At 41.0% G+C, this 13,201-nt stretch overlaps 1 protein-coding gene across 1 annotated transcript in view; it reads right to left on the bottom strand.

The window, feature by feature from the left end:
- The window catches only part of Npc1 (NPC intracellular cholesterol transporter 1), a 48,751-nt gene extending 39,786 nt beyond the window's left edge, over positions 1–8,965 (bottom strand). The window contains exon 1 of the mRNA XM_071602854.1: positions 8,770–8,965. Within this exon, the coding sequence (XP_071458955.1) occupies positions 8,770–8,826 (57 nt within the window). The 5' untranslated portion in view covers positions 8,827–8,965. The remainder of the gene's footprint in view (positions 1–8,769) is intronic.
- Between the last annotated feature and the right edge of the window lie 4,236 nt (positions 8,966–13,201).

Genomic DNA, 13,201 nt, shown 5'->3' with positions numbered 1-13,201 from the left:
TCTGGAACCTCTTTACTAAGGTTCCAAAGATCTGAACAGAATAAAATATCTGAAGTATTTTTGGGTCCAGGAAATTTGGGCTTGAATAAACTCTTCGGTTTACTTCTCACAAAGCCATTCTGCCTATAGCAAGCCCTAAGTCAGTGGACCCCAAAGTACTGACAAGGTGCTCACTATGTTCTGGACACTGTTTTATATCAGCCCAATGAATCCTAACAATTGTTTGATGTGGGAGATGCTATAATGGATGGAGCACTGAAACACTAAGAACTTCTCTAATATCACACAGGTAGTGGCCAAATCAGGTTTCAAACAAGGGCATTCTGGCTCCAGAAACAGACTCTCCATGGTGGATCTGGGCAGACAGGGCTGGGACATGCTCATCTCAGTGACCCATGAAGATTCTAGTTGGCATCCAAGCAATTGGTCTTTCAGTCTTGAAATCACCAGTGTGGCGGGAAGTTTGGATTTTATTGACAAACAGTGTGGATGTACCTTAAGATCCCTTAGGACTCTCATAGCAGCACATGCTAACACTAAGATTAAGGTATACTGGGCAAACAAGGCTTGTACAGTGCACATACTTCCTTTTTAAATGAAGCATCTAATTTCCAAACTTAAAGCTGGATTCACTATGATACAAGAACCCTGATTTTACAACCAATAATATTCTCATGGGGAAGGAAGTATCATGTCTAATATTGAAATAAAATCCACCAACATTTGAGTACCATAGCCAAAATGTGCATTTACTTAACATTTGAACTGACTTCCGGAGATGGATGGTAGTGATAGCTACACATAACGTGATATACTCTGCATCACTGAACAGGGTTAAAAATGGAAATTTTATATTATGTGTATTTTACAGAACACACATCAAAAGAACCATGTGCTCAGATGTCCTTCACCATATAAAAGGAAAGCCCAAGGCTGGGGTTGTGGCTTAGTGGTAGAGCGCTTGCCTAGCATGTGTGAGGCATTAGGTTCCATCCTCAGCACCACATAAAAATGGATAAATAAAATAAAGGTATTAAAAAAATAAAGGAAAGCCCAGTGGCAAGAACTGCAGTACCCATATTCTCAATTACCATTCTGAGGTTAAAAGAGAAAAAGCTGTCAGATTAAATAAGATGAAGAACTATGGGCTTGAGTGTCATAGCACATACCCAGTCTTGTTAGAGCTTGGTTTATGTACAAGGAGGGTCTTTCTTTTTCCTTTTTTTATTTATATATGACAGCGGAGTGCATTACAATTCTTATTACACATATTTCTTAGTCTGTTTTCTGTTATTGTAAGAGAATATTTGAAACTTGGTAACTTTAAAGAAACAAATTTATTTGGCTCATAGTTTTGAAGGCTTGGAAGTTCAAGATCCAGGGGCTGCATTTGATGACGGACCTTCCTGCTGCATCATTCCACACGGTGGAAAGCAAAGGGCAACAGAGGGCACTCAAGAGGGAAGGAAGCTGAACCCCTCAATTTGTTTGGAACCCTCTCATGATAACTCATGCCTGCAATAATGGCATTAATGTACTCAAGAGGCAGAACCCTCGTGACCTAATTCTTTTAAAGGCCCAGAGCCTCAACAGTGCTGCACTGGGGATTGTTTCCAACACATTTTGGGGAACACATTCAAACCATAGTCAGGTTTCAGTCCAAAGAATAATTATTCTTCCCAGTTCATCTTGTGGTCATGTAATCTTAAAGGGCTCTTTATAGCCACTAGAATTACCTTACTTAAGCATTTAAAAATTTTTGCCAAGTCCTAAAATATTTTTAAAAGTAGCAGACTTTATTTACAAATAAATATACATTCATCATAAATATCCACACATCACAGGTGTATATAGAATAACACTGAAAATCCTCTGTCCCCTCACCCTACTCCTCAGATTTAACTAGTGCTAATTTATTAGAGTTAGGTCTTCCTAGCAGAAGACCTAATTTAATTTCTCCCTACAGGTAAACATAAATAAATATACACATTAAAACATATACAAGTGTGGGGACATACAAAAAAAAAAAATAAACAAATAAATCTCTACTACCTCCCAGATTGGCTTTTGCTCTATCTGAACTGTACTTATCCAGATGCGGAAGGCCAAACTCCAGTCCTTATCCCCAACCCCAGAAAAACAAGCCTACCCATTGTTTCCTCCACAGGTTTCATTCTTACCCATGCTGGAACGCCCTCCCTAATTATGCCTTCTTAGGAGCCTCTCCCAAGGCTCATTTCCTCCACTCTGACTCCTTGCACCTGGTCCTAATCTGGTGTTCCCGAAGTAAAGCAAGGCTGTCCTTGAACAGAAGCAGCACTGGGCTGAGAGCCTGGAGCACAGAGCATCTGCCCTCATCTTCCTGTCGGGGGAACACAGATGTTCTCTGCCAGAGTTCTGGTGTGCCCATTTCTGCAGATAAACATTACTTTAGAGAGCCAAACAATAAGGAGCTGAGGCCCGGGAGCCTTAAGGTCTCTGTGGCAAATACTCAACCCTTGGAGTTCAAAGCTCAACGCAACTACAGACAAGAGGTAAATGAGTGGGTGTGGGTGCATCCCAATAAAACTTTACTCACAAAAACAGGCTCAGTCTAGGCCAGTTTTCTGGCTCCTGTGCTAGGATCAAGCAGAATTTATATTTGTGAGAATCACAACAGTATTTTCTTGTTTTTGTCTTAGCTTCCCTGTGAGGCCACAAAATCATAAAGGGCAAATCTCAGGTGTAATATTCCTTTGAAATTTCCTGTAATGTTGTAGCTGATGTTCATGGATTCAGAAACCACCAAACTTGCAGTGAGTTGAGGGAATTCAACTGGCTTATATAAGAAGTTCAGAAGTTAGAACTGCTGGTCATTTTGGTGTCGACTCAGAATCCGGGCATTACAAAGCTAGAGAGTCTCTACTTTTAAAGGTTAGCTCATGTGGACATTTCACAACATGCTCCAGGGTTTAATTACTAGGTATATGACTGGACAGGAAAGCCTCTTTAACAGTCAGAAGGACAGTTCAGGAAAGGTTAAAAAAATAAAAAGCCTCTTCTGCCATTTGTCAGCAACTAAAGCCATTGTTAAACCCAATTCTAATAGGTGCTCCATGAGCATGCATTATCACATGAAAAAGCTCTGAACACTAGTAGAGACGCTAATATTCCAGGCTGCCTTTAGTAAAATTTTACTGCAGCCTTACTCACATCCAAACAATGAGTGAAACCCAACTGCAAGCCAGGCACAGAGTTAAGTGATTTCCTACTTATTGTCTCATTTCTTTCTTTCTTTCTTTCTTTCTTCTTTTTTTTTTTAGTTGTAGTTGGACACAATACCTTTGTTTTATTTATTTTTATGTAGTGCTGAGGATCGAACCCAGGGCCCTGCACACATTAGGCAAGCACTCTACCACTGAGCCACAACCCCAGCCCCTTGTCTCATTTATTTCTCAACAACAGAGTAGGAGTATTTTATAGGCAAGAAAACTAAGGCTCAGAGAGGATACTCTGAGGTCATATGGCTCATATGATGATGAGACATGATTTTCAAAGCTCAGTTAAGTGTTCTCCACCCATCTCCCTCATCCTCCCCCACTCCCCTTGCTCATTTCACTGTTCAGACTCCAACCTAGTTTGGGCTCTGATGTAGCCTTAGAATTTGAAAATGGACCAGAGACAGGCTGTCCAATCTACCATGATCCTACACAGGCGTTCGTTCTTCATGAACTTGTTCACTTGCAGAAATGATGACTATAATTCACGTCTCATTAAGTACCTGTCAAGTAGTGACTCACTTCCTCAGTACCACTGGCATCCCTCTGCCCCAGGTCAGCATCCAACCATTCCACCACAATTAAGAGGGCAGGGCTGGGTCCCTCCTGCTACTACTGCTGCTCTCCTGGATAGGTAAAGCCAATGGCAGAACCTGGGGACACACCCAGCTCAAGCTCCTGGAAGGGAAGGAAGGAAGGTGACTGCTAGTTAACTCCACTGCCCACTGCCTCTCTAGGGAGCAGGGACACAGACCTGGCCAGTCAGGACAAGGCAGGATGACGGGTGGAAGGAGTGGAATGGAGAATTCTGCCCAGAGATTACACTGGCTGCTATTTTCTTTGGAGTCAGGAAAGCAGACCAAACAAATAGGCAGGACCTTTGAGGTGGAGGCCAGGCTGGTTTGACTTCTATTGATGGAAGTCTCTGATAACTGTTTAATGGCCAATCTGGCATGAACATATCCATATAACAAAGGTTAATCTGTCTGCACCAGACTTGCCTGTCTATAGGCGTTTCAGTCACGTTTCTAGAGTTAGGTTCAGCTTGTCCAAGTCTTCCTTTTACATATAATCCCTTTAGTTTGGTATTTAAGTAATTTATCCAATGTCATACTACTGATTGCTATTAGACACTTCTGAGCTCTAGCAACCCCAAATTCGAAAAATAACCCAAAAGCCATAGTACCAAAACAAAAAGTGGGTGTCAGTATATGGTCTGTGCAGATTTTTATGGAATGTTCACACAATGTGGCAACAGGGCCATGGGTCAGACCAGCAGGCTAATTCCATCTCTAGTTTATTACCAATTACTGGAAGAAGCCAAACTGGAGATGGGCATAGGTCTTGAATGAGATGCTTTATTGGCCAAATGAAACAATGCTGAATAGCCATTCAATTTAGCTTGTTAAACATAAGTAATCAGGTAGCAATATTCTGAATTTGAATAAATCAGAGAACAGAAGTCAGAAGACAATAGGTCAGGCTCTTAGTCTGCCATTTACGAGCCATGTAACCTTGGCACAGATCTGAGCTTTAATGTCCACTGTATCTACAAAACAAGAAAAACAGCCATAATATCTTAAAGGAGTTGTGTGAGACAAAGTAAGAACAGATATGTGACAGCAATGGAGCACTATGCAAAAATTAGGTAGCTATTTTTTGTCTTCAATTTTCTGTAATCTAGAATAGACTCCCTGCCAGTTTTTAACAGGTTTATGAAGATGATTAAGATACCATAAAATTCACCCTTTTCAAGTGTTCGATGATTTTTAATGAGCAATGAAGTAACTTCCCCTCATTTTCTTTAAAAATTTTTTTTAAGTTTAGGGTTTTTTTTCCATAATATTGGTACATATTTATGGAGCACGGTAATACTTTGATAACATATAATGATCAAATCAGGGTAATCAGCATTTCCTCAAACATGAATCATTTCTAGGTACTGCTTCCCCCATTTTCCTCTGTTTCCTCTTGTCCGCCTGGTATATGTCAATTTACTCTTCAAAACAGAACTTAAAAATGAACTCCTTTGGGCCTCATCCTTATTTCAGGACTTCCCTTTATATTATAATTTTTTTTATCCCTGCTTTTCCCCTCATTAACTATGAACAAGAAAGGGACAACAAATAACATTAAAACACAGCATCTTAAAGTATATGGACTACTTTCCAAATGGGTAATTCTTTCATTTTTTTTTTTCATCCTATATTGTACCCAGAGCCCCTAAAGGAAATCAGAGTTCCTCAAAGGAAGAGACAGTAACAAGATGAAGAATAAAATTTTAAAGCATCTCTCAAATCCTCTCAACAATACAAGTGCATCAGAGAGTTTTTTACTTCTTCTTCTGATTCTTTTTTTTTTTTTTTTTTTAATTGCCAAAGCAAATGTTCCAAGGAAGCTCAAGGCAAAGGAAAAGCTGCCTATCCAGTTGATCACTTCGATCACCGGAAACCAATTGCAAATTCAATTCTGATGGCCAAGAACTTTAGAGAGAAGGTATCCTAGCTGCAGAACAGGATGCAAACATCGTGGATCATGTAGCACACTGACTGGGGCAGAATTCTGATAGCTAACAGTTTAATCTTATTGGAGAACTGATGCCCTTCACAGAGCTGTGGGTGACAAGTGGAAAGGAGCACCTGAGATCTGAGATCAGATTAGAGATGGCCTAATCCAGGCTTCCCAGTAAGTAATATGCTGTGCGTAAAACACTGCATCCCTTTCAGAAGGGAAGGCTGAGGAAGGGTTACCCAGGAGAGAGAGATCATACTGTCTTCATGATCAGAGGGATTCTTTGTTCTGAGTCATAGAACAAACATGGAGAAATACAAAGACCCATTCAGCAAATCCTTTTCTCTCTACCCACTTGCTAAAATTTCTTTAAAAAAAAAAATTTCTTTTTTCCCCTTGATGACTTAGGCTAATAAGACTTCTAATCACCCCAATAGTCAAGGACTGGGGGAGACTGCGCAAGATGACCCACATTCACTTCAATTTCAAATGGTTGTTCCATCCCACTCCAGGTCTAAAGAGGAACCCATTCCATCTCTCTTCAGGAAAGGTCACTTCAATGCTTAATTTCTCTCAGCCTTCACTTGAGTTCAAAGACCCTCAAGAAAAAGCTTATTAAAAATTACACTCAGGGGCTGAGGTTGTGGCTCAGTGGCAGAGCGCTTGCCTCGCATAGGTGAGGCACTGGGTTCGATCCTCAGCACCACATAAAAATAAATAAACGAAATAAAGATATCGTGTCCATCTATAACTAAAAAAAATTTTTTTAAAATTACACTCAGGAGAGATACATACTATTTCTCAAAACTGCTTCCATTATTTGGGTAACCACAATGTTTTAAAATCATTTGGTCTAGTAATGTTATTTCATCATTTATAAATAGTAAAAATTAAGAAAAGCAAAAATTGCCTCGAAATGTATTTCAAACCTTACAAAGAATAATTAGTGTAATTCCAAGAGAAGCTGATTAGTGCTCTGATGGAAACCTGATGAGTGGTTATCACTGGTATGATTTCTAAAAGCAGATACCCTCTCCCCCAATCTGTCTAGCTTCCAGGCTTTCCCCCATCTGTCAGGTGCAGTGAAAATTTCTAGACTGGAGGGAGTTAAATTTAAAAATAGTAATAGGAGTGTTTTTTTGTTAAGATCTACAGACCTTGAAAAGGCTTCCAGGAATTTTGCAAGAGATTCACAATCTTTGATCTATTCCAATTGCCCTAGAGTGGAGGCACCCATCAGGGCTATTAGCCTTGAGGTAAAAGGACTGCAGACCTGGGTGTATGCCTGTAATCCCAGTGGCTCTGGAGGCTGAAGCAGGAGGATCCCAAGTTTGAAGCCAATTTAGTCAGGCCCTAAGCAATTTAGTGAGACCCTGTTTCAAAATAAAAAATAAAAAGATTTGGGGATGTGGCTCAGTGTGAGCACCCCTGGGCTCAATCCCTAGTACCAAGATAACCAAAACCCACCAACCAACCAAACAAACAAACAGACAAATAAAAACCAAACCCAGAAAATAAACAAACAAAAGGATGTAGAGATAAATTAAAGCTACTTAATAATGTGAAACATGCTGATTAGGTTCTGATCTATGGAAACTGAGTAGCTGTATTTTCTCTAGGGCTATTGAGAAATTGCTGTTTCCTGAGCTTTTACAGGGTTTAGGCATAGTGATGAGATCTCTCCAAATATTTTGGCATTTAATAATTCCAATAACTCTATAAGGTATTATTTATCTTTAGAAGATTTTAGGGCCTGAGAGTAAAATGCCTAAAGCCACAGAGCTGGTGACTGATCTAACTCCTGAACCTCAACCCTATCCCAAACTGTTCCTCTGAAATCTGTTTTCATATGCTTTTCTCCCCAACCAGCCATCTTTGGATTTATCCTGATACCCTGATATTAGATGTGGGCTCTTCCACAAGCCCACAGAGCTGGGGATTGCACACTTACACACATACACACTTCTGGAGGAAGAGGCTCCTTTCCAGGCTCTTGGGCCCTTACTGATCAGCATCACCTATCCCCTTCTGAGCACTACACAGAAGTTTAAAGAATAGATTTTTCACAGAACCCCTTAATCTGCTCTCCCCACAGATTCACCACTCCATTAGCTAATGACCCACCTATTTGAGGAGAGTTAGTGGGCACAGAATTCCCAGAGGGCCACTCTTTCATCCTGATCTGATTTCATTAACACCCACATCCTTAGGTATTTCCCCCATTCCCCATGGTTTTAAAAGAGAAAACTGTAGACACACAAACAGCAGTGAGGGGCCAATGCCCAAGGCTACTAAACCAAGTAGAAGTCGACCCAGGGAGTCAGGACACAGTTCCAGGACCACTTTGTCACTAGCTAATTGTGACAAGGGGAAATTCAACTACCCACTTCTGGGCCTCAATTTCCTGAAATGTTAAAGAGGAGGTGATAAGTAGCAAGCTGCACCCCTTAGAAGATCAAGCTGACTATATTATATAAAGTACTCAAGTTTGTTTTCAATTTGGTGCTTCATGAATTTCCATTCTTCACCTCCCCTTACACTTCCATTCTCAGGAGAGAAAAGGAAATAAAGTGGCTGGATCTTCTAAACAAATTTACACAGAGTTCATGTGTATATAGAATTAGAAAAAAAGGTTAAGTCCCGATCCCTCTTCACCCACCGTTCCCGTCCCCCCTTCCCTCTGATACCATATCTTAAATGGAGAAACTAGAAGACCACAGTTTAAATGAGCTCTAAATAGGTCAAGCAAGCAAGCCCCCAGCTGCCACCCTCCTCCAGATCACAGGGAAGAGTGTGGCTGGAGCCGGGAGACGTGGGGGAGCCTCCGGGGACTGCACCCACAGACCAAGTTCCCTAGGCCCAGCCGGTCCGCGCCCCCTAGTCTCCCACGTCCTGGGTCTCCCGCCTCGGGGGAGCGTCCGCCAAACCCGCTGCTCTGCCTGGGGACTCGCGGCCCGGCCACGTCCCCTACAGTGCGCCGGGGTCGCCGACCGCCGCTCACCTGCGCAGGACAGAGCAGCAGCAGGAAGAAGCACAGGGCTGGACCGCGCGCGCTCATGCTGCGGCCACGCGGGGCTGCACACGTCTGCTAGGATCGCTCCGCAGAGCGCCGGGCTGCTTCTTCACTTCCCGGGGCTGTTTCAGGACCGGCGCCTGACAAGGGAGGGAGCAGGCGCGGGCGGCTGCAGGCAGCGCGCGCAGGTCAGGAAGGAAAGAGGCGTCGTCGGCTCCTCCCTTACTGGGAGGTGCTGCTACCGCCCCCAGCGCGCTCAGGGGCGGGGCCTAGAGGGGCGTGGCTTGGGGGTCCGGGGCGGGGTCGGGCTCTGACAGTGCCACGACAGCCGGAGACCTCTCCTAGGTCCGGTACAGTCTTTCTCATCCTGCGGCCTCTGCATGCGCAACGTTGGGTTGAGGACTCCCGGACCTGGGCAACTGAGCTTTTGGAATCCAGTCTGGGAGGATATTTCTAGAATCGTGTCAACAGTATCTGGCTTTGATGCTTTGTTTCCTTTCCGTCACCCTTATTTTCCTCCTGAATTGGAGAGGGTGGCGAGGTTTTAGCAAAAGCGAATACCTGGAGAGTTTTCCCAATGAAGACCCCATTCCTCAGTGCAGTATATGTTTATCTCGGCCCCCAAAACTGAGCAGTTCTTCTCCCGAACCCAGTTACCCAAAAGGAATTCGTGCCTGGGAACCATCTAGCAAAGCTCGGGCGGTGACGCGGTGGCCTGATGGTGTTGTGATCCTAGAGCGCAGGGGGCGGAGCGCGGTGCAGGGTGGTGCGCCTCAGCCAATCTATTTGTTTACTGTGCTCGCAGACCACGTTTGGGAAAGTGCTGGAACCGCACCACCTGCTGGCGGAGCCTCGCCTCGCAGTAAACCAATGGGAGAGAAAATGCAGAGAATGATTCTGAGGGGAAGACCAGAGTGTATTCTAAGTTCTAGGTGAAGTCAAGCAACACATACACAAAAAAGGAACCTTTGTTTTATAATGCCCTCATTATATATTTTTTGTTCAGCACTTATTTTTATTGCATGAGTTTCTCTGTTACCATTTTCTCTCAAACTTCAATTATTTAGACCACTAAAATGCATCAATCATTACTATTTTGAAGTTAAAATGGAAGTAAGGATCTCTTTCCCAATAGTGGAAGTCCATTTACAGTGAAAAAAATTATCATGTGTAGCAATGACCAAACTCTATGTAGGTAGCATGATAAAGGTGACCTTCCCATCCTTACCCTTCAAAGCACTATTTCAATTACCATCTCTCCAGTTGAGATATCCAACTGGCTGGCCTGGCAGTGAAACTGTAGAGATTTCCTCTGGACCTTTAGCCCTAGATCTTCCATGAGGACCTCCTGGCTCTCATCCAGCTCATTGCTCTCCCAATCCCCAGATACTGGCTTCTGGTGGGTGGTTCTACTGATGATAAAATGTAAGTATGCTATAAAATATATAAATACTTATGAAATATAAGTATGATGATAAATATGCTTTCATGCAAGGAGTCTCAAAGGGTGGTCACAAGACCACCACAGCTGCAGTACCTGAAAACTTGGTAGAAATGCAAATTCTCAAGTTTTTTGGGGGGGAGCCATTCATGTTTTAGCAAACTCTCCTTGTGTTTCCATTGTACAATAGGTTCACAACTTCCTGCTAACTGTATTCTCTAGATTCTGGTGGGTTAATTACCCTTCCACTTTTAGTAAACTACTCATGAAAACAAAAGAAAACCGCCTTTACTAAATAATTGACTTAGGTAAAGGCAATTTCAAGTTCCAGAAAACACATTTCTAGACTGGGTAGGAACTTTGATACTCCACAAATTATGTCCACCATTCACTAAAACAGTAACAAAAACATCTGAGAGACACCCCCTCGCCTCCCCTTTCAGGGAGAGAGGGAAAAGTTGACCCAAGACAAAATTATGTTTAACAGGCAGATGGAAGAGGAAGGTTGAAATATTCATTTTGATCCATTATACAATTCACTTAATAAATCTCCTATTAGACATAGAGTTTGATACTTGCTGTAAGAAACAATGATGCAATGAACAGCTTTGTACCTAAGTATTTGCAATAATCTGCAAAAATAGTGCTGGGAGTTTTTTTATATTGTATCAAAGGAAATGTAAATTTAAATTTTGATTACTATCAAATTGCTTCCAAAGAGACTGAAGTTTATACATTTGCCAACAACATATGCAAGTGCCTGATTCCCTACCCACTTCACAACACTTTGCTATTCAAATAGGTGAAACATAAAATCTGTTACTTGTAAATCTGTGACTTGTTCTCTCTCTCTTTTTTTTTTGTAATGAGTGTTGAACCCAGGGCCTTGTGCATGCTAGGCAAGCCTCTATCACTAAGCAATACCCCAGCCCAATTTTATTTTTTATTTTAAAAAATGTTAGAATGGGCTGGGATGTGGCTCAAGTGGTAGCGCGCTCGCCTGGCATGCGTGCGGCCCGGGTTCGATCCTCAGCACCACATACAAACAAATATGTTGTGTCCGCCGAAAACTAAAAAAATAAATAAATAAATATTAAAAAAAAAAAAGTTCAATAGAAAAGAAACCCCGAAAAAATACTGTTTAAAAAAAAAAATGTTAGAATGCCTTTGTTTGTATTTAATTGTAAATGAGAATAAGACTCTTTTTTAAACTTGTTGATGGACCTTTATTTTAATCATTTATTTATATGTGGTGCTGAGAATGAAACCCAGTGCCTCACACATGCCAGGCAAGCGCTCTACCACTGAGCCATAGCCCCAGCTCAAGACTATTTTCTTATGTATTGTGATTTTCTTTCTTTTTCTGTGCCTTTTATTTTGTATTAGATTATTTTCTTTTAAAAATATTTTAAAATATTTGTATTAAGAATTAGCCTGTTGATCTATCATATGTGTTCTAGATACCCTTACTATTTTATTAGTTTTCAGGGTTATAAAAATTATTTCATGTTTTCCTGCAAACTTTTAATCATTTTATGCAAATAATGATCTACCTGGAGTTATTTACTATAAGGAATCACATAAAGATACAACTTTAGGCTGGGAGTGTAGCTCAGTCGTTGTGTTTAGCATGCTCAAGGCCCTGGGCTTGATCCCTAACATAGCCATAAATAAATACATACATACATACATACATACGATTAGCTTCCTTCCTTCCCCTAAGTCTAGACAATGGATATGGATACCTGCTTTTCTTTTCCTTTTCCTTCTCCTTCTTCTTCTTCTGTGCTAGCAATCAACCCCAGGGCCTGTGCATGCTAGACAAGTGATTTACCACCAAGCTATACTTCCACCCCATACTTGTTTTTTTAAGGTCATCATTGGTTTTTTTTTTTTTGGATTTGGGTTACCAAATCCAATAAAAATTATTTTGTTCTCATCTCACTTAACTAGTAGCATTCCACATGGTTGATCACACTCTCCTCTGTAAAACATATTCTTCCTTAAGTCTTACTTTCTTGGGTCGCCTCATTGGCTAAGTATTGAAAATATCTTATCTTCTAGACAAGATATGATTTGAGAAATATAGTCACGTTAATAGAGTTTTATTACAACAAAGCAAATTTGATTTTTTTTTCTAAAATAAAGCCTTTCTAAAATCTGGAACAAGACAGGGATGCCCTCTATCACCACTTCTATTCAATTTAGTTCTTGAACTACTAGCCATAGCAATTAGACAGACAAAAGAAATTAAAGGCATAAAAATAGGAAAAGAAGAATTAAATTATCACTGTTTGCGGATGACATGATAATATATTTAACAGACCCAAAAGGGTCTACAAAGAAACTGCTAGAGTTAATAAATGAATTCAGCAAAATGGCAGGATATAAAATCAACACGCATAAATCAAAGGCATTCCTGTATATCAGCAACAAAACTTCTGAAATGGAAATGAGGAAAACCACTCCATTCACAATATCCTCAAAGAAAATAAGATACTTGGGAATCAACCTAACAAAAGAGGTGAAAGATTTATATAATGAAAACTACAGAACCCTAAAGAGAGAGATAGAAGAAGATCTTAGAAGATGGAAAAATGTACCCTGTTCATGGATAGGCAGAACTAACATCATCAAAATGGCAATATTACCCAAAGTTCTCTACAGGTTTAATGCGATGCCAATCAAAATCCCAACGGCATTTCTTGTAGAAATAGATAAAGCAATCATGAAATTCATATGGAAAAACAAAAGACCCAGAATAGCAAAAGCAATTCTAAGTAGGAAGTGTGAATCTGGAGGTATAGCCATACCAGAGTTCAAACTGTACTACAGAGCAATAGTAACAAAAACAGCGTGGTACTGGTACCAAAACAGACAGGTGGACCAATGGTACAGAATAGAGGACACAGAAACCAACCCACAAAAGTACAACTTTCTTATATTTGATAAAGGGGCTAAAAGCATGCAATGGAGGAA

This window comes from Marmota flaviventris, chromosome 16 (genome assembly GCF_047511675.1).
Source record: "Marmota flaviventris isolate mMarFla1 chromosome 16, mMarFla1.hap1, whole genome shotgun sequence".
Classification (NCBI taxonomy): domain Eukaryota; kingdom Metazoa; phylum Chordata; class Mammalia; order Rodentia; family Sciuridae; genus Marmota; species Marmota flaviventris.
The sequence above is the reverse complement of the archived record's forward strand: the minus strand, read 5'-3'. Positions and strand labels throughout refer to the sequence as shown.